The sequence below is a fragment of the Micromys minutus genome (genome assembly GCF_963924665.1).
Source record: "Micromys minutus genome assembly, chromosome: 28".
Classification (NCBI taxonomy): Eukaryota; Metazoa; Chordata; class Mammalia; order Rodentia; family Muridae; genus Micromys; species Micromys minutus.
This window is the reverse complement of record NC_137963.1, coordinates 34,754,892-34,777,356: the sequence shown is the minus strand read 5'-3', so window position 1 is coordinate 34,777,356 and position 22,465 is coordinate 34,754,892. Positions and strand designations below refer to the sequence as shown.

The following is a 22,465-nucleotide window of genomic DNA, read 5'->3' as shown; positions in this document are numbered from 1 at the left end:
GTTCTTTATGTTTTCAGTACATTTTGTATAATCACATGTCACCCCACCTCTGCCCAGCCCTGTTTTAGCTGGGCCGCATGCTTTTGTCTTCCGGCACTGGCTCCTCCTTAAGACCCACACAGGTGGTCAGGATGACCCCCACTGCAGAGCGGCTGCTTTCCCTGTACTATCACAAGTCAAGGATTCTAGAAGTTATGGTGGAGACATCTGTTCAGGGAAGGATAATAGTCTTCCGAGACTTTCCTTATGATCCAGCACATGGCTGGTTTTGGTAGACACTCCATATGTAACTGAGAATTCAATTCTGTCATGGTTTCCTGCAATGCTTCATGTCTATATTCCGATCTGCAGGCTGTGGTACATATGTCTTCCGTATCATTCATGTTCTCTCACATGTATCTAATATCAATAAAATAAAGCAACGTAAAATCTAACACTATGAAAAGATGAATAAATAGAAATTTAAAACTATTTTTCAAAGTTTACCATTATGATTTTGGCTTTAATTCTCTTTAGTCCAGGTCATTTGTCTGATATGGTTAGGATTTGAGTTGAATATGTACATATTTAGGCTTGGGATAGCTTCCTCGCTGACACCTTCAACACTATAAATACCCTACTTTGTTTCTACAGTGGTTCACACCGTCATTTGCTTTCTTTTTTTACTTTACATTTAATTACTTATGTTTATATGCACATTCACATATGTGTGTGCACGTGCACTCGCGCACACACACACCTGGGCCCCATGATCTTGGTATCAAACTCACATCATCAGACTTGGTGGAAAGCAACTTTTTTTTTTAATTCTAAAATCTCAAAAGTCTGGGTTCTCTAGAGGAATAGAACTGATAAAAATGAATCTATATTCATATATATATGTTTATATATATATGAATATATTCATTTATTCATTCAGTTTTGCATATATATATAAACATATATATATGGATTTATTAGCGTGTCTTACAGACTGGGGTTCAGCTAGTCCAACAATAGCTGTCTATCAATGGAAAGTCCCAGAACCAAGTGGTTGTTCAGCCCACAAGGCTGGATCTCAGCTACTCTTCAGTGTACATCAGAATCCTGAAGAAGTAGGCTCTAATCCCAGTAATAGAATAAACTTGCCAATGGAGGTAAGGGCAAAGGAGAGAAAGTCCTTCTTTGTCCTTTATACAGGCTGCCAGCGGAAGTGGTGGCCCGGACTTAAGGTGGACCCTCCCATTTCAAATGATGTAATTAAGATGAATTCCTCATAGCACCTAGCTACTTGTGTTTATGTTCATTTCCAATGCAGTCAAGTTGTCAACCAAGAATGACAATCACACCATTTATTTTATTAAATCTGACTCAAGTTGGGTTTGCCTCCTGCTTCCTGGTAGTGAAAGTCAAGGTTTGCACTCTTGGTTGGAATGTCCCACAAGCAGATCTTCCTCAGGTCTCCTCGTGGGCAGTGCATCTGTGAGCATTCCTCCCTTACTGCCGATCAGTCTGCGGAGAAAGTGTTTCTTCTGCGTTGTTATAACCATGTGTCTGAAACTGCTTACAGTACAGTTGATTTATTCGTCTTGCAGGGCCGGACAGCTTTGCACTGGTCTTGTAATAACGGCTACCTTGATGCCATTAAACTACTGCTCGACTTTGCTGCTTTCCCTAATCAGATGGAGAACAACGAGGAGAGGTAAATCATTGGCTGGGAAGGGCTCCGAGTATAGCGTTGTTCATCTCACATCCTTTCAGATGAAAAAAAAAATCCCACGTTGAGATAGTGCTTCAGAAATAATAAGTATACTCATAAGAAAATACTGCACCAAGCAATCCTGAGCCAGAGGAAAGAGCCCAATTTTCATCCAGCATTCACTTAGAACCATGGGAGTTCTGCACCTGCTCAAAACTTTGGGTGGCACTTAGGGCAGGTTCACATTTGCAGGTGGGGAAAAGGACCCTCTTCAAGCTTGTGCTTAACATATGGCCAGTGAAGTTCTGACTGGCCAGACCCAGGAATTTAGCAGAAGGAGTTATATACGCAAGTTGTTTCTATTACTGGTGAGGATATAGTTAGTTACTGAACAAAAGGCTGTCATTGAGTGTCTGAAAACATGGAGAAGCTGAGATGAAAACTGGACATCTATAAATACCCATCAACATTGCCGTCTTGAATAACGTGCTTCACAGAGATATGCCAGGGTTGTCACTCGAGTCACGGTCAGGAGTGTAGCTGGGTCCACCCCCAGCATGGTTAGAAATGGACAGTGCAAAGTGAAGTCTAAGCAGGAGAGACTCTGCAGCTCTTGGATCTGGGAAAGTGATAACTAAGTTTATGGTCAGACTTTCACATCCTCTTCCAGATCCTGTCTTTTGTTACGGCAAACAACTGAAGGTGCTTCTCTTTAAGCTCCACATGAAAAACAGAAGGGAACAATAAAAATCTTCCAAATTAGTGGTTTCTTTAAGGAACTTCTAGGCCAAAAGGATGGCTCTGCAGATAAAAGCACTTACTGCACAAGCTTAATGGCCTGAGCTATGTCCTCACAGCCTATGGGAGGAGAGAACCAACTCCTCACAGTCGTTCTTGGATCTCTGTGTGTGCCGTGCACTTGCTCACCCACATCCATACTCTCTCTCTCTGTCTCTGTCTCTCTCACTCACTTACACACACACACACACACACACACAGCATCTCATCCTCAATCGATTAATTAAAAAGAAGGATTTATATATAGATAGCTATAACAGTGTTACTCCCTAGCTGCTCTCTCTGTAAAGAAATGATAAAAGAATGTGCTAGAGAAAGTGGCGGTACCTGGTCTGTTTCTGTTTCCATGGCAGTGCACATGGGTGTGCACATATAAGAAGCTGGCATTGCTGCTTATACTTATTGACATCCCGGCTTGGGCATTCTGCTGAGCCCGTCAGCCCACCCCCATGTGGCAGGTCCAATTGTATGCTATCTCCCATCCGTGTCTACATTGTTTCTTGGCTGGTTACCATCAATGCAGTGCTAATTTATACTTCTTGTGCATAGACGTTAACCAAGTGACGTACCCCAAATAGACATCGTTTCTGCCAACTTCTTCTGGTTCTCAGTCAATAGCTATCTGACAGCCACTCTCTGATGCCAATGGGAATATTCACAGGGCTTGAACGTTTCTAAATAGAATGTGGATTGGAATGAGAACAGCAGTTGCTGAGACACTAGATGGAATCGTCAGCCCTAAAGCCTGGCTAGATATTTACTTTGAATCTGTTTGAAGCTAAGAGCAATTGGATCGAAAATCCTAACTGGAGCAGTTCTGCATTATATTTTACTAAAAAGTTCTGCTAGTTTTTGTTAGCGTGTCCTTGTGACTGTGCCTGTGTTGTGTGTAGGTAGCTGCCGAGACAGAGAGATGGACTGTCAGGACGTTACAATTTGTTTTAAAATATTTCAGCAAAGATTCAAAGGAAAAATAAATAAATAAATAAACATAGCAACCAAATCTTACTAAATACACATATTGTATGCAAATTGATCTCACAAGCACTTCTGTTCTACAAGAATGTACTCAGTTGATAGAAAAGGAGGTTATATTAAACTGGGAGCCACTTGCAATTAATTATAGTCTGCATTCTGTAAAATTGGTTGCATAATTGTCACCAAGTTGCTTAACTTTTCTTTTTCAAGCAACCAAACCACCCTACTCTGAAAACCTCTTCCCTTTATGCCTCACTGTAACTATTAGGCAAGTTTTACAGATAGACTTTCTTTGCAGTAGCCATTGGGTGGTTTTCTCAGTCTAACCTTGCATCTGTGTAACCTCTGTATGTGGTAATCCATGGTTGTATGGACTACCTCAGTCACCTCGCAGACTCTGCCTCAGTGTGCAGTTGGCACCGGGTAACCATGAGTTGGGGTCCTATGGAAGTGTTCATGGCAGGCAACCACAGCATCATAGCCCCTGCCGCGGCGCAGGGACTGCTGCGAACTGTGCACAGAGCAAGCTCTGCCCACTCCCCACTCACTTTCCCCATTCACTTTAAGGCCTCAAGTCTATGATTGAAAGTGACATTACTGCCATCATTGGGGGACTATTTTTACTTCAGTTTTTATACTTTAGTCCCATTCCAAGTCTTAAAATGTGTATCATTTAAATGATGTTTTCCCCTGTAAATATTTTTTATTATTTAGTCTCATATTTACTGGTCTTTTTATGACTTTTAAGTTCCACATCACTTTTTAGAAAGGACTTCCTGTTTACTATTTCTCCAGCCTTCCATGAAATTTTCCAGTACCTGCAGGGTCTCTTTTCTTATACAGGACTCTTTAGCTGGGTGTGGTTGCACATATCTTTAATGGCTGTGTCTTAGGGTTTTACTGCTGTGAACAGACACCGTGACCAAGACAAGTCTTAGAAGGACAATATTTAATTGGGGTTGGCTTGCAGGTTCAGAGGTTCAGTCTATTATCACCAAAGCAGGAGCAAGGCAGCCTCCAAGCAGGCATGGTGCAGGAGGAGCTGAGAGTTTTACATCTTCATCTGCTGGCTGCTAGGAGAATATTGACTTCTAAGGGGCCAGAACTAGGGATTAAAGCCCTCACCCACAGTGACACACCTACTCCAACAAGGCCACACCTCCTAATAGTGCCACTCTCTGACCCAAGCATATACAAACCATCACAAGCTGCACAGAGAAATCCCTTTTCAAAAACAAGCAAACAAAAAACTCTCTTACCCAGGTGGCTACCTGGTTGTACCAGCACCATTTAGTCAACTGAGCTCACCTGCGGTGACTTGTAGAGCCCTCTGTACCATGGAGTCAGTCTCCCCTGTCTAAAAACAGGCTTATTTCTGCAAGCATTAATTATGGTAATTACAGAAAAATAATTTGGAAAACCCTTTCTAACAGATGTAGGGATCACTTGGCACAGGACGAAAAGGGAAGCCTCATGTGTTTGTTTGGATTGCTGCTACGTCAGTGGGCCTTAACCTGTGGGTCTCTATCCCTGCGGGGCCAACAACCCTTTCACGGGTCTGCACACCAGGTATCCTACTGATCGCATATTTACATGATTATTCACAACAGCAGCAAAATCACAGTTATGAAATAGCAACAAAAATACTTTTATGGTGGTGTCACCACCACTTGAGGAACTGTGTGAAAGAGTCACAGGTTAGGAAGGTTAAGAACCACTGTCCTAGCTTGTGAGCCAGCTCCCAGAGCTCAGCCGCTGAACTGGCCGCCTCTTCTTTTGTATTCCTTAGGGAAAAAAGGTGAAGGACTAGGTTGTGCCTGGGAAATAGCCCGTGGTAAAACAAGGGTCCTTTTTTGTTTATTTGTTCATTTTTTGAGACAGGGTTTCTCTTTGTAGCACTAGTTGTCCTGGAACTCACTCTGTAGACCAGACTGGCTTCAAACTTAGACATTTGCCTCTGCCTCTGGAGGTTGGGACTAAAGGTGTGCGGCACCACCTCCTGGCTGAACAAAGGTCTTTCTGCTAGGTGCTAATACATCAGCTTCCTGGTGCTGTGGAGCACAATCCATTCAAAACCAGTCTCCCTCTGACTTCAGGTACACACCCCTTGATTATGCTCTGCTGGGCGAGCGGCACGAGGTGATCCAGTACATGTTGGAACACGGCGCCCTGTCCATCGCTGCCATACAGGACATTGCTGCCTTCAAAATCCAGGCCGTCTACAAAGGATACAAGGTCAGAAAGGCCTTCCGAGACCGGAAGAACCTCCTCATGAAGCATGAACAGCTCAGAAAGGACGCTGCAGCTAAGTAAGTGCGGGTCCGCTGAGAAGGGAGGCTGAGCGGAAATGGGAGGGGTCAGAGCCCCAGATGGACCAACGCCTGTCACCAGAGGACTGAGGCCTTAAAGAAGGAGGAAGACCCAGCATAGAGTAAGCTACCAACCGAGGCCTTATCTTCCTGGTGTGTGTGTGTATACACGCACGCATGCAGATACACATGTGTACATACTTGTAAAGGCCAGAGGGCCACAGGTGTCATTCTTCGGGTGCTGTCCACCTGGTTTGAGACAGGTTCTCTCACTGACCTGAAGCGTGCTAAGATTAGCCTGGTTGGTCAGAGACTCCCAGACCTGTCTGTCCCCACCTCCCCAGCACTGATGGGCAGCCTTTTTTTTTTTTTTTTTTTTTTTAGGTAGGCCTTGAACTCACAAAGAACTGTCTGCCTCTGCCTCATGTGTGCTGAGAATAAAAGTGTGCATAAACACACCCTGCCCACTTTTTGAGAACATGGGCTCTAGGGGTTAAACTCAGGCAGTCACACTGGAGCTGCATCCAGCTCCCAGCCTCTTTGGTCTTTTGAAAGAAACTGATATCTAATCTACTTTTGCTAAATGGATGCTAAGTCTAATTTTGATTTAACTAAGGCAACCACGTGTGTAATTAACTGGCCCTTCCTCCCCGTTTCCTAACAAACCCCATGTCCTGCAAATTCTAAGATCAATGGCTACCCAAAATTCTTACCTAAAATGGCAGAGTACTTGCATATGACCTACACCTATCCTCCCGTATACATTTGTAGATTCCTTACAATGCCTAATGTGTTCGTGCGTGCACACGCATACTGTGAGTTTCAGTCTCAGGAGCACTGATCAACCTCCTTTGACGGAGGGTTTCTGTTAGCTTGGAGATCAGCAATTAAGCTAGACTAGCTAGTAAGTCTCAAAGATCCTTTGGTCTCCACATACTCACCACTGGACTTTCAAAGGGGTGCCACTATGTCTGGACTTTTACATAAATTCTGGGAACCTAAATTAGGGCCTCATGTTTGCAAGGGAAATGCTCTATAGACTGAGCATCCCTAAGTCCACCCCAAGCCGCCTTTCTAAATAGGTCTTCATTGTGTAGCCCAGACTGGTCCTAATCTGCTGCTCCTGCTTCCTCCCCACCGAGTGGCAGGATGCTCAGGTGTGCCCCGCCACTCCATGAGGCTGATGTCACTGCCTCTGTACACCTCTTCGTTTTAACCTTAAAAGTCTCTGCAAGTGGGAGATGGGTGTAAGGAAACTGTGTCCTTAGCTGTAAGTGAACGCTCTCTCTATATAGGATGGAATATTGAACAGGAGTATTGAAAGATTTCCAGTAAATGCCTGACACACTGGACCCCCCCAGAGCCTGTGCAGATGCCTCCCAGACTGATAGTTTTACTTCCAGATGTGGACCTAAGATGCTGTGAAAGATAAGGATTCAGGATTCAAAGGCTTTGCCTTTAAACTTGGTGCCCCCAGTAGGAGACTCAGTCCTGAGACAACTGGTGCTGTCTGTGCCTCATGTCACTAAACTCTGATGTTCGTCGCATGGGCTTTTCCAGAGCTGCCACGGCTGAGCAGTGTCTGGACACAGTTTTTTCTCGTTCATACATGCCCATGACAAGTTCGTTTGTTTTTTCATCTTTTTCTTCTTACAACTTTATTTTAAAAAAGACACAGATACATGTACAGATTTTAAAAATATTTTGGCATAAAACTATATGAATATATTTTTGTCAGTACTTGATTTTTTTTAAAGGTTTGATAGTATGCACTGAAATCTTACTAGTTACCATAAGCATAAAGTACATGTGAAACAAAACATAACATGGAAATAGTCGTAGATTTCTTGGTGTGTACAGATTAAACATAATGATTTCTAAATACCAAGGATTGCCACAGGCTGCATTCTTAGCTCTTGAATTAATAATGATTTAAGGTCTAGGTGTGCCTCACTCTGAGAGGGTGCTATACACTTTTTTTTCTAAGAAGGACTGAGGCTTCCATATTTTGGCGATCCTTCTTTTTGAGATTCATATAGTCTGTGAGTTGTTTCTGGGGTATTCAGAGCTTTCTGGAGCTAGTATCCAATTATCAGTGACTGCATATTATGTCTGTTCTTTTGTGACTGGGTTATCTCACTCAGGATGATATTCTCTAGATGCATCCATTTGCTTAAGAATTTCAAAAGTCATTGTTTCTGGTGGCTGAGTAGTACTCCATTGTGTAAATATACCACAATTTTTGTATCCATATGGTGCACAAAGGGGATTAAGACAGTAGTATCCATATGGCGCACAATAAGGGACTAAGACAGTAGTACAGCAGAACCACCCTAATAATACAGCAGATGAAAGTTACAAGAATGTGGTCTCTTTCTCTCTCAACTGTCCTATGCACTTTTTAAACCTTCCAGTTGAGGAAAGCCCTGTTTGACAGATCTGAATTCTTGGCATTTCTGTTCCTGCTTCAGAGGCATTGTTAAGTGAGAAGGTTGTTTGAACGCAGCACTGGGTACCACAGCTGTGACCCACACAATGAGACTGCTCTGAGTGGCACAACATTTAAAGCTTCAGAGCTGGTTATTCCTAGAGTTTTCTATTTCCTATTTTAGTTCCCGATCCACAGTGGGGAACAGAAACTAAAGGAAACACGTATACCCTGGGCTACTGTATTTCCCATACTGAGGGTTCCAGACGTCAGCGTTTGTAGAATCCTCCAGTCAGCTCTCCAAAGGCAGTGTGCGACATCACAGGTCCTCAGCAGCACATTCACCCCAACCATTCTGCAGTGTCTGTACTGACAGGATGGATTCTTTCCTGCTCGCCCGGCAGAGCCAGAGGTAGGGAAGTAGGAAGACTGCGTGCAAAGCCATGGCCTGGTCCAAGACTGTCCCTCTCTGATCGGGGGCATTCTTCAGGTATGTGGAGACGCCCTGTCTGCTGGGAGCCTCTTCTTCCTCTCCCAAACGGACTAAAGTTTAAATGAACATATGATTGAGTGAGCGCAGAGCTGGGGACTGAGAACTGACTTGTGATGTGTCCTGTACAAAAAAATGGGGTTTAAAACACCAAACCCTTAGGCAGCATTGTACTGTACAGTTTTATCTTTTCCTTACAAGGACTTTGGTATCCTCAGCCAGAGGCCTGAAACAGCAAGATTTAGAAAATGCCAGACCAAGGCTCTCTCATTGTTATTCCAGTGAGGTCCTCCACAATAGAAGAAAGAGCCTCTTTGTTTTTAAAGTTTAGCTTGTGAAGCGAACACTTCCCTACTTTTAAAGGGCAGCTGGGCTTGCATGATAATACTGCAGCTTAAACTTGGAGAGCTGCTTTGGCTCCTGTTCTCACAGACAGACAGACAGACAGACAGACTTTCCTTTACTGGAGTCACTGTCTACAGGAGAGTCCACAACACTCAACCATCACCTCTGCACTCCTCCTGTGAGAACCTCACCTCTGCACTCCTCCTGTGTGAACCTCACCTCTGCACTCCTCCTGTGTGAACCTCACCTCTGCACTCCTCCTATGTGGACCTCACCTCTGCACTCCTCCTGTGTGAACCTCACCTCTGCACTCCTCCTGTGTGGACCCCAGGAGAAGCTCTTAGAGACAGCTCTCAATTGTCTCACTTTAACTCTCAAATGTTACTGCTTAAAGTCCGAGTCATTGTTGAATCTTTGAGATTTTTGCTTTAAGAAATAAAACCCAGAATTCCGCTGCTGCATCTTTTGAAGGTTTGCCAGGCGCATGGCATTTCTCACTTCACCATGTTTGGATATCAGGGATCACCTTCGTGAAGAAAGCACGTGAAAGGGACTCATTAAACATGAAGGAAAGTGATCATGATTCATGGTGGAGAGATTGGGAGAAACAGATTACACATATATTTTCTAAGCAGTATTTATAAAGTCCTAGTTAAGAAATACCCACTTACTTAAAAGCGCTTTATAACTCATAGGGCACTGCTTATATCGCTGCCAGAATAACATAGTATAATTTACCTGCCAGAGCATGGAGTGGGAATCAGACTGAGGCAGAACTTGTTTGTGGCAATCGCTTATCTTTCTTGAAGCCTCCTGTTTACAGGATTTTATTTCACTCTCATCTTTCTTACTCTTCCTTCCTGTCTTTTGAATTACACCATCTCCACACAGCCCTCTGGATGGTTCTTAGGGATAGGTGAAAGGAAGATGCAGAGTCAGCAACACAGACTCTGAGAGTCAGCTGAGAGGCCGAAGCAGACTAATTTTTGTGGGATGAGGTGTGCCTTTATACCCTCTACCTGAGTCCCACTGGTCCATGACACCTTACTTCCTGTAGCTGGCACCAGCTGATTGGCTGGCCAGGTCATGTGCTCTGCCGTCATTTGTCTCCATGTGCCTGGCAGATCTTACGGTTATAAGACGCGGATGCAGCTGTTGCGCATGCGTGGACAATTATGGGCCACCAGTCAGGTTAATCTGACTCATTGGTCTTACACAGGGCTTCAAGACCTGTCTAAGCAACATAGAGACCCTTTTATTATTTTTTTTTTAATTAGATCGTCTCTTTAGAAAACCTCTTGATCAATCTCCCACCATTACCTCCTAGAACTCTGATCCTGATTCTTCAGCTGCTCATTGGGCATTTGCTCTTTACCCTCCTGTGGTCACCTGGCAACACATCGGACCACTGAAACACCACATCTGTATTCTGAAATACCAGTAGTATTGTCTGGTCTCTTTTTGTCTCTACGCCAGCGTCCATGCTCCTTCAGACTTGATGGTCAGCCATCTCAAACTTTCTGTTCTTTCTGTTCTTCCTCACGGACCCCACTGAGATGACCTTACAGAGTTACACAGTTAGTCCAGGCTGGCTGCCCAGTGAAAGCTGAAGTCCTCTCCATAAGGAGCTCTGTGTCCTCAGGAAAATCCAATGACAGGGAAGTTTGTCTCCAGACAGCATACTCCATCAGTACAGGTTTCTGTCTGGCACTTCTTGTTTGTTAAGTCGTGTTTCATTACATGTATGTATGTGTGTCCGTGTCTGAATGTATACATGTGAGCACACGTGTCGATGGACACCAGAGAGGCATAAGACCTCCTAGGCTTAGAGTTACAGACAGTTGTGAGGGGACTCAGGTTCTCTGCAAGAGCAATGCACGTTGCTAACCCTTCCTTTTAGCCCCCAGAGGTATTTTCCTTGAATCTGTCCCTCAAGACAGATGTCTACATATTTTCTCACAAACCAATGCTGAGGGGCTCATGGCATTTCCATTTCCAGCAGATGTCCTTGGTTTTTTAATACATCTTGTTGCAGCCTACTTCCCTGAGTATCCCCAGTTCTCCGGGGTTGGGGGTAAGCTGTCTTGCTCACAAAGTCATCTAATCCATGAGGAGTTACTTTTGAGGTCTCCTCTATGTAACCTAACTCCTCAGAGCCTCCATCTTTCATCAGAAAATAAAAAGCACTTTCCTTAATCAGATGGCCTTCAGGGTTCTAGGAATACCCTAGGACCATATACAGATTTTCATGTCAAGAGCATATATCCATTTCAGCAAAAGAAGGGCTACAGTTCTTTTTTTTCTCTCATTATCAAAGTGGCTGGTGAGTCACAAAAGGTTTTCTTGTAACTGAACTGAATGATATCTGAGGTTCTCCTAACACTAACGTTCTGCAAGCCAAAGGTCCCAGGCACACAATGTTTTCTTATTCCCTGGGGAGGAATAAGACCAAATACTGCTCTACCTGTTACTTGGAGACAATGAAGAGATAGAATCTGACAGATGCCGGAAACCAAGCAACAGCAACAGGAAAGGTTACAGCCAAGCTCCATCTCAAGCTCCTCTAACTAGAAACGTTCCAGCAGCAGTTCAGTTGTCATCTCTACCGGGCATTGTCAAAGGGAATTTAAAATCACAGAAAGCACTGGCCTCTAAAATGTCTTCTAAGTCGAGGACCAGGTGAGAGCTGGGCTGCAAGTCTTTGCCCATGGTCTTCCCCCAAGCCTCCTGCCTGGAATAACCTCTTCCTTCCCTCCTCCATTTTGACAGTCTTCATAAGGAGCCCTTTCCTGTTTCTGTCTAATTAGTGTCTGCCTTCTGCACCCCCTGTCTCCGCATGGACACCTCAGATGTAGCACACATCGCATCCGGACCTCCCTCCCTGTCTGCAGGAGGATGTCAGCTCCTTAAGAGCAGGGACTGTGTGTCTTGTGTCACATCTTTGGCACCTTACAGGATGTAGTGTGTGCTGAGAATTCAATAAATTAATAAATATCCAGTAAGTGCCCCTGCAGTGGTTCTGAGACCTCCTCTTAGACGTCATTTGGCACTCCGAAGAAGTAGAGTCTTTCTCCCCATATCCTGTGAGTACATGGTATGTGTGTAGGTGCAAACACCTCGGCACATCTGTGATAGTCAGAGGATAACTTGGTGGGGTCAGTCCTGTCTTTCTACTTCATGTGGGATTGTGGGATTCAACTCAGGTGATCAGACTTGCACGGCATGCACCTCTACCCAGCCTTTTGAGATTGTGACATGACATTGTCAGACACATGCGTGTTTGACCACATTCATAGTCATCCTGGGACACAGCTCAGTGGCTCCATGTTGGACATGCCTTCTATGCCTTAATTTTCCCCTTTGTCACATGGAAGCAGTGAACTATGAATTAGTTTCTTCTGTGCAACTGCTACCAAAATGACTGACAGAAACAACTTAAAAGAAGAAAGGTTTTGGCTCCTGGTTTCAGTGGTACCTATCCTTCCTGGTGGGGAGGATGTGGGAGCACACGGCAACTCGCATCGCGGCAGCCAAACAGCAAGGAAGGAGAACAGGAAGAGGCCTGGCTAGATACAGCTCCAAAAGCCCACTCCAGTGACCTACACCTGTGCCTCTCACCTCTTTACAGTGAGATCACCGAGAGATTATCCTTTCACCACTAGAGGCCTCAGGCCCTGTCTCAAAACCACCATCATAGTCGTATCTGTGGTGTAATCTATTGACCTGGGTTTTTTGTTTTGTTTGTTTTTCATATTTTTTTATTTAGTGTATGTATACACTGTCGTTGTCTTCAGACACACCAGAAGAGGGCATCAGATCCCATTACAGACGGTTGTGAGCCACCATGTGGTTGCTGGGATTTGAACTCAGGACCTCTGGAAGAGCAGCCAGTGCTCTTAACCGCCGAGCCATCTCTCCAACCCGACCTGGGATATTTTTAATCTAGTCAAGCTGAGAGTCTAGATGAACTGTCACAGAGCAGACACTCGTGGACACTTTCCATCCCAATCTGTGAGTCTCTGTACCACTTTAACTTGCTTGTCCTGCTCAAGACGGCCCATGCGTTTCCATGCCCCTTATCCTCACAAGGTACTGGGTGTTTGTTTGTGCATTGGGGTCTCGCCCCTGAATGTTAATCGTGAGTGACTCAGACCCTGACAGATTCAAAGAGCAACAGTGTGGGCCTGTGCTGTGCTGGAAGATGGAACTTGTCATTTCTTCTCTTTGAGACCCAAGGTGCTGACCAGACTTAGCCCTGCCAGATCCACGGGAGCTGGGAAGACCCAGGTTCCATATACCTTTGACATCTGTGACACCTGGAAGTTTAGATTCCAAAAAGCTTCATTTCATTAAAAAAGTCATATTCTTGTACCTGTGGCTGAGTTAAATGCCCTTATGAATACGCCATGTCTTCTAATTCTTGTTATTTAGTTCTGCAAAACTAAAAATAAAATGCATCTCTTCTCCAGAGAAGTCTCCAGAAAGCAGCCTAATATATGTTTTCACAGCCTATTCCTTTGTCAGGCTACCTGCCATTTTGTCAATATAATTGGCCCTATTGGAGGCCCAGGAAGGCCTGTGGTAAGAGAGCTTACCCCCTGGCTGCATTGTGGCTTCTTAAATTAAGTAGAGATGTTTGGTTTCTTACAAGAAATGACTGCTCAAAAAATAAAATCTCCTCTATCAACTGTGAGCCCCTCTTATTGTCATGAAGATCCATGGAGATGCCTTTCTCATGAGTCTGTGGAAATAGCCAACACCAGTCCAGTAAAGCCACGCATCTTTATGCTGCACCATATGAACTGCCCCGCCCTGTCTAGATCATTTACCAGAACTGCAGCCACTCAGATGTTCCACCTTCAGAAACGTAGCCCACGTTCCAGACTGTTCACTCGATCGCACCTGTCAGTCACCGTGAGTGGCATTTACTAGCATCTAATGTGGACCCCAGCCTCAGCTATGATAGCTGTCAAGCTAGTCTACAGCAGCAGTTGAGAACACTCAAGAGTCAGCAGTTGGCAGAGGTATAGCAAAACAGGACTTATCCCGACCCACCGGGCCTTGTTATCGGTGATGAGACCCAGAGGGCTCCCAACCAGTCATTCCACACAGAAGGGCCCTAGGAAAGGGAGTTTAGCAGGTTTCCAACCCCTCAGCATGGGTTCTCGTGGCCACTCCTTCATTGCTCTACTTTTAATGGACTCGTAAGTAGTGACCAGATGTCTCCCTGGGTGTGAGGGGCAGTCTGATCTGGGGTCAGCACGGCAGGCCAGGCCAGGCTCCTCCCTCTCTGCCTACGAGGCAGCTGCTCACCTGAGCACTGGAAGCTAGGACAAGAGATTCCTCACTGCACCATTCACCCTGTTCGTGGAGGCACGCTATCGTAACATTTCTTCTAGGATAGGCTGGGTTTCTCTTCTTAGAAAATTCTACCCAAGGTGGACCTGAGGCCCACAGTCTTCATTCTGTGCCCCCAGTGCCCATAGAGAAGAGCTTCAGAAACTGTTAGGATCTTCCTCCTTCTTTCCCTTGGGATCCCTGTCCATAGCCCCCCTCTGTTCCTGGCCTAAGCCAGCTCTCTGGGACTGTTGACTTTCCTGCCACACTTCTTCATACTGTTGCCCACTGATGGTATCTCGATTTTGAGGATCACCACAGAGGCCTCGCTTGCAAAGGGTTTCTCCTGCTGGCTGGAGCTGTGAGGTGTCTGCAGTTTCTGTGTCATCATTTCTGTTCGTGACGGTCTGTTTCATAGCAGAGCAGATTCAAGGGCTGTGGCTGTGATCCTTAGTGGCTTCTACTGTGCCTTGGGAGCAGGAGAGAAAGGAGAGGGGTTTCTTTAGCTCCAGGAAAAGCAGAGTCTGTAAGTCACACAGACCAGTAGCCTGGTTAGGTTACAGACAGACAGACGGACGAACAGACAGACTGACAGACAGATATAGGTATATCAGCAGCACAGACTGATTTGCGTGATGGTTTTAGGCTACATTCTGTAAGGCCTGGTCTAAGGAGGTGGTTGCTATTATGTTTAAAGAAGAAGCCTACCCCAGACAGGGAGTTCTAAACCCATCTTGTGCTGTGGCAGCTCCTCTCAACATTTCAGTCCATCTTGATGACTCTCAAGCAGGTGAGGCTTTTTTTTTTTTAATTTTTCCTCTTTTTCTGCTTTGTTTCCAGAAAGCGGGAGGAAGAAAACAAGCGCAAAGAAGCTGAACAGCAGAAAGGACAGCTGGATGCAGATCCTCCCAGACCCCAAGTCCTCCCCTGTCCACCCAGCCCCCAGGATGAGCTCAGCAAGCACAGCGCAACCCCTAGCAAACAGCCACCTGATGGCCACACAGTCCGGAGCCCTGGCCCGGCACACAGCAGGCCTCCAGGCCGGTGTCCAGGCAGAGCCTCCCACAGAGGTCGCTCCTCAGACCCTCAGGGAACAGCCTCCAGAAAGCTGGGTGGTAAGTTGGGCTGTGCTCTCTGATGACAACCCATGGGCTTGGCTGTTGCCTGGAGTTACTGCAGTAGTACTGAGCTTGCTGTGCTGTGGTCTGTGTTCTTTCCTTTGGTTCTCAGTCTTCTGCTCCTTTTTTTTTTCTTGCCTCACTAGAACGTTTGCCTCTAAGATTGGCCAGCATTGTTTTTCTAATGGTGTGTGTGTGTGTGTGTGTGTGTGTGCAGAGGAGGGACTTAGGGAGTGGCTGATCTGGCTAGAGTCTACATCACTCTCTCCTGTGGAGGTGGGGTTTGGGGCTTGCCTAGAGCCTTGTACATCTGCCCCATTGTGGTGCATCCAGGCAAAGTGGATTTGCAATCGGGAGTTCAGAAAGCACCTGCCGGTTGACAGTTACCTGTCCTCGGGGCTTCGACCAAACTCAACCTCTCACATTTCCAACTTTAGCCCTTCAAAACCCACACTTCATTATCTTTTAATAGGTCAGTATGCCTTACTGAGGGTTTCTGATTTATCCTGTTTGTAGCTCATTCGATGTCAAGAGTCCCCAAAACTCTTTAGTTCAGGAGTACAGGTGTACTTGGAGTTATGATATCCTGTTATAATACCCAATGTAAAATCAGCAAAGGTTCTCCATACAAATGCCACACAAACCACAAACGCCAGAGAAAACCAGAAAGTCTCTACTGGGAGAATCACACACACGCAGAGAGAGAGAGAGAGAGAGAGAGAGAGAGAGAGAGAGAGAGAGAGAGAGAGAGAGTGTGTTACTTCAGCAGTAAATTGTAATGACTTAGTTTCACAGCCTTTTGTCTTCCAGAAAAGCTCCCTTGAGCCTAGGACTCCATGATTTTACACAGACATACCCTTGCTGAGTGACACACAAGTCCTGACTCCCATTAGGAAAGTGGGTATTCATCATGGACCACAGTGTTTACACAAAAGCAAGTTCAGCACTTTGAATTGGTCTTCTAAATTAGAGTGGTGGGGTGCTCCCCAAGTCTAAAGGCAGCTGCTGACAGACACAATATCTTAGTGAGTATAAGTGATTATGAAAACATCGATCTCACCGCCACTTGGGAGTATACTGTTTGCCCTACAGGGTAGTTCTGGATAGAAATAAAACAGTCTAGGATTTACTCCAGCCCATGACCCACAGATCTTATTATCCAGCACTGGTATCAAGCCAAGTTTCTAATCTAACCATATGTAACTGCCTAAACGTTTCTGGGGTTCCGCGGTCCACTACAGTGTCTGTGCATTGCCATGGTAACCCTCAAGTAATGTGCTGGTTTATTCACTCACTGATTCTTGCAGTTGGCATCAACCCAGTGCCCACATTGTGGCAGCCATGTTGAATTCTTCAAGTTCTTTCTTAGGGCCTTGCAGGTGACATTTTCTCTATTTCTGTGTGAATCAAATGTGCTTCTTCAGCACAGCCACACCTCTCTAAGCAAGGCCATGCTCCCGTGTTCCGTGCCCATTCCTAAATTCATCTTCCCCGTCCTTACGGCATTCTTATCTACCTTTCCCACCACACTGCAAGATCTGTAAATACAGGATTGCTGGTGTCATCTACTGCTGTGTGACACACCACACTAAAACTAAGTTGCTTAGAACACCAAATCATCATTTCCCAGGATTCCATGATTTACCAGGTCCTTAGCAGGAGTGCACAGGCCTTTCACCTGTGGCTTGCTCGGGTGAAGAGCAGGTTGAGTCACATTGTCTCAGAGAGGCTCAGGTGTCTGGCAGCCGACGCTGCTCTCACTTGGGATTCCATGACTTTGTTTTATGCCCTTCCATCCACCAGCCAGCAAGACTGACACTCTACATGCCATTGTCAAAACAGAGGCAGAAACTGCAAGAGAAACAGGCTGTGGAATGCACATGCCGTGCTCCACTGATCCACCAGAGTTATGAGACTAAACAGTGTGACAAGAAACTCCCACTTTGTACACCCTGGGATGAGAGGAGCTTCTGGCTATTAAGTAGTCAGGTCCCATTTGGGTCACAGCGTGTCCACGTGTTTCTTACTCCTATCTCTGACCCCAAATCTCATCCCAGCAATCACAGCAGGCTTGAAGTCCAGCTGTGTTGAAGGTTTCCATGTGGGACTCTTTCCGTTCAAATGTCAACCAACCAGTAAAGAAGCGTCATCCGTGTTCTCACATGCTTGAATCACATCAGCGATTGAGAACAGACCAGCACAGCTGATGTCCGCTCAGGTGCAGTAGGAGGCACAGCGAGCCACATCCGTAGCAGTTCAGAAAACCCGCTCACACCAGCAGCCTTGCCCTGCCCAGGCTTGATCAGACCCCTCCTGACTCCTCGAAGCTCCCTGTGCCCTGCTCTTGAGAGTCCCTCCTTTAACTAAGAAGTCTGAAGCAGAGTGGCTTTCTCAGCCTGTTTCCTGCCCAGAGAAAATGGACTCCCTGGGCTTCTGTCTTTTAAACTGTCTTTCCATCTCTCGCTCACGGTGACTTCTGTGAAGTGAGTGTCTCAGGAAGTCACTCCATGCAAAGGCCATTTCATGTTCTGTCTCCATAGCTCTTTCCAAACAGGCTTCCTGTGTGTCTCCTCATTCTCTGAGAGGATGCTCTGAGAGTCTTAGAAACATCAAATGTTCCATTTTAAATATTTTTGAGGTCCCAATAAAGAGCAATGCAGCCATACTTTTGGCTTGATCTTTATCCCAAGACACACACTCTCTCTCTCTCTCTGTCTCTCTCTCTCTCTCTCTTTCTCTCTCTCTCTCTCTCTGTCTCTCTCTCTCTTTCTCTCTCTCTCTCTCTCTCTCTCTCTCTCTCTCTCTCTCTTTCTCTCTCTCTCTCTCTCTGTCTCTCTCTCTCTCCCTCTCTCTCTCTCTCTCTCTGAGACTCCAGGTCTCAGAATAAAATGTTGAAGAAAATGTTGTTTTCTTACCCAGCACATCCTGAGATCTTTGTTTTTGTTTTGTTTTCTGTAAATTATGTATGCAGTTCATTCTTTTTTCCCCAAAAAATAATTTATTGGAAATTCTTAGTTTATATTTTAGGTGTTATCCCTTTTCCATAATCCCATCCCCCCTCCCCCTCCCAATGCCTCCATGAAGGTGTTCCCTCTCCCAACCTCCCTCTCCACCTTAGCACCTTGGCATTCCCCTTACACTGGGAAAACAAGCCTGAGCCTTCGCTGGACTCAAGGCCTATTCTCCTATTGATGCCAGACAGTGCTGTCCTCTACTGCATATGTACCTCGGGGCATGGGTCTTTCTATGCAAACTCATTGATTGGTTGGTGTTTTAGTTTCTGGGAGCTATGTGGTGGGTTTGGTTAGTTGATCATTTTGTTCTTTCCATGGGGTTGCAGACCCTTTCAGCTCCTTCAGTCCTTTCTCTAGCTCATTCATTGGAGTCCTTGTGTTCAGTCTGATGGTTAGGTGCAAGCATCCTCCTCTGTATCAATATGGCTCTGGCAGAGCCTCTGAGGAGGCATCCATATCAGGTTTGTATCAGTAAGCACTACTTGGCATCAGCAATAGTGTTTGGGTTTCTGGGGGCATATAGGGTGAGGCAGTCCCTGGATGATCTTTTCTCCAATTTCCGATTCTCTATTTGTCCCTTTGTTTCCTCCCGTGGGTGTTTTGTTCTTCCTTCCAAGAAGGACTGAGACATCCACTTTCTGGACTTCCTTCTCTTTGAGCTTCTTAAGTTCTATTGATGGTTCCTTGGGTATTCCGAGCGTTTTGGGCAGTATCCACTTATAAGTGAGGATATACCATGAGTGCTCTTTTGTGACTGGGTTACTTCACTCAGGAGGATAGCTTCAAGTTCCATCCATTTGCCTAGGAATTTCAGGAAGTCGATTTTGGTAGCTAAGTAGTGCTCCACTGTGTATATGTCTTCCTTTCTCACCACACCTCAGCATCTGTAGTTTTGTTTGTTTGTTTTTTGCACTTATTTCTCTTTAATGAGACTTTTTCCAAGTATGATATAGTATTTGTTTTAACATCCAATAAGTAAATCGATGTTTGTTATATGGATTTCATGAGTAAATTAAATTAAATTTATTTAGAGTGTGTATACATGTGCATGGGGAGGGTACACACCTGGAGGACATTTTCTAGGGACCTCTTTTCCCTTCCACTGTGCTTGCAAATGAACCAACAGAAAATAAAGTCAAGGTCATACTACAAATTCCACCTATGCTTTCAGTGAAGCTGAGCAGAAAGGAAGGAGTCCAGACAAACCAACAGCAGTCACTTACTGTAACACAGAAGCAACAGGGCTACTAACCCTCTGTAAGTCTGGCCTCCAAGCCTGAGGACCTGAGGGGTCAACCCCAAAATCCTACCTGTGGCTTTAAAAACAGTCAGTGCTTCCTTCCCCCATCTGGAGGCCTGAGCAGCATCTCCAAGTTCACTGGGCCTCTCCTTACTGTAGGACTCCAGCCACAATTCACCCCGCCCTCCCGGCCCCACTACAGTCCCTTTGTTGCCCTAGCAGTTTCTGCTCAGCCAGTCCCAAAGTCAAAGTCAAGGGCCTTTAGGGCAGCACCTTTCTGAGGGTTCCGTTCCTATGTTGGTTATTGTTTGTGGCATAAAGTCTACCCCCAAACCAAGTGGCTTAAATGAGCAATTCTCTTTCTTGCAGTGCTGAGGTTAACTGGGCCGTCTCTAGCTGGGTCACCTGGGCTCACTCACTAGGTGCTAGAGGCAGTGTTGACTGGGCAAAAAGCCAAAATGGCCTCTCTCATAGTCTGGCGAGTGCTGCTGTTGGCAGAAGCCTCAGGCGCACAGCATCGCCACTAGTGCTCAAGAAGGCAGAGGCTGTAAGGCCTGAAAGCGTACACTCTAGAACATTCACATCACCTTCTGCGACATTCTGGTCTTGAGCCAAGATTTAAGAAAGTGACAGCTCAACTCCTCCTCTGAGTGGATGACACACCAGAGCCATATCGCACAGGCGTGTGCAGTCAGTACAGAGCGCCCACCCGCGCCCAGCATTCTCTCGTAGCAGGAGGTGTGTCAGTACGTGGTGTTCCCGGCACCTCACAGGGTGCCCGGCACTACAAAATAACGGAGGAAGTAGTTGGGCGAACTGTCGGGCCGGAGTTCCAGAGGTAAAGCATCGGTGTCCAGCCCTGAAGCAAAGTCTTTACTGGGCTCCTGCTCTGACAGATGCACTTCGGAGTCACTCAGTCTCACACGTTCCTTGTGGAGCCCGCCGTGTCCCAGCTGTGCTGGTCAGCGGTCGACGCCGCAGCCCACAGTGGGCACACACCAGTGGGCACACACTGACTACCCTCTGCACACGGCTGCTCCGCTGGTGTGCTCTGCAGACTCCGTGTAAATGCCGGGGTGGGACAGTGCGAGCCAGCCTTTTTCTAAAGCACTCTGCCATAAGGACACTGCAAAGCCAGGCAGGCCTGCTGTGGCCTGGACAGTTATGATGTGGCCTCCGACCTTAGACTTCGGCAGTTTCCCATGAGCATTTATTTTGTCCTTTAATCACATTGCTACTAGGTAGACTCTTCCTCCAGGGACCCAGTGCGGTGACACTGTGAACAGACTCAGTCACCGACACAACGTACACAGCAGTTTACTGAGGCTTATGACCTTAGACTGGGCGTCCATGGCCCTCGTGATGGGAGCGGGACAGCGGGCATGGGGCCAGAGCAGAGCGAGCGCTGACCGAATGGGGTGGTCTTTTGAGCGCTCTCAGCCAACAGGGCTACACCCTTAACCTTTCCCAAACTGCAGACCAAGCGTTCAGATATCCGAGCACGTGGAAGCCGTTCTCATTTTCATGCAAATGTCCGTTTATAACGTATACTCCCATGTGTCTCAGTGTCTGCATATACTTGTCCTCACTTGCTCTGCCAACTTAACTCCCGAGCCTATATATTTCTGGCTGAGAACTGAGCACTGATATAAAAAGCTATGAAGTGACTTGAAACCTAAGCTGATACCAAAGGCTGACAACGTGAGAACGAGCAATTCGAGATGCCTGTGGTCCCCTCCCCAGAGCTCAGACTGCACGTGTCAGGCTGTTGCCCGTCTCCCTTGTCTCCTTGGACGTGGCTGTCCAGGGTCCCAATCTCAAAGAACACTTCTTAGCAGGTTCCAGGCTGAAGACTGACCCCAAGGCCTTCTTCATCCTCCGCTCACGAGAGACTCGGGATCCCGGCTGCTCTAGTCTCTGCCGGGCCAGTTCAACACGTCCTGTGGATGCTCTGTCTATTCTGAGCTCCGTGTCCTTCTCAGAAGCAGAAGTTCCTGCCCGAGGCCTGCACCAGCGCTGTTTTCACGGAGAATGCACTTCCTGTTTTATGTGTCACACTTCTTTTCAAACATACCTTTTTGCATATTTTTGAGCTCTTGTGTGTTTACCCAACTTCCAAGAGACCTAATTCTGCCGCGTGTACAGCAATGATTGTTCAAGGCCGACTGCTCCCTTGTGCATTTTATTTTATTTTTTTAAAGATTTACTTATTTATTATATATGAGCACACTGTCGCTGTCTTCAGACACACCAGAAGAGGGCATCAGATCTCATTGCAGATGGTTGTGAGCCACCATGTATTGCTGGGATTTGAACTCAGGACGTCTGTAAAAGCAGTCAGTGCTCTTAACCACTGAGCCATCTCTCCAGCCCCCTTGTGCATTTTATAATTTTTGACTATGATATTGCCCTCAAATATGATATTGTAGGCAGTTGACTTTGATATTGCCTACGTTCTGTGTATGTAGGCTTAGTTGAGGACAGGTCACATGCCTCATATGGTTAAGAAATGCACACCAAACCCACATGGAATAAAGTCTGGTTTCAAGTTCACAAGAGAGACTTGACCCATTTGGAGTCTAGGTTGAGACACATCGTCTTCATCTAGTGCTGGTGAGCACACTTTAATGTGGGTTGTTACTTCCGACAGGGAGAGCCTTCCTGTCTTGAAGGGCCTTCACTCCGGTTGACATTCCGCCTACAGGCTTTAACACAGCCCAGCATACATGA

At 46.1% G+C, this 22,465-nt stretch overlaps 1 protein-coding gene across 1 annotated transcript in view; it reads left to right on the top strand.

Moving 5' to 3' along the window:
- INVS (inversin) overlaps positions 1–22,465 on the top strand; it is a 145,227-nt gene that overhangs the window by 114,325 nt on the left and 8,437 nt on the right. Inside the window, exons 11-13 of the mRNA XM_080939939.1 lie at positions 1,575–1,681; positions 5,551–5,763; positions 15,204–15,478. Of these exons, the coding sequence (XP_080796065.1) occupies positions 1,575–1,681; positions 5,551–5,763; positions 15,204–15,478 (595 nt within the window). The remainder of the gene's footprint in view (positions 1–1,574; positions 1,682–5,550; positions 5,764–15,203; positions 15,479–22,465) is intronic.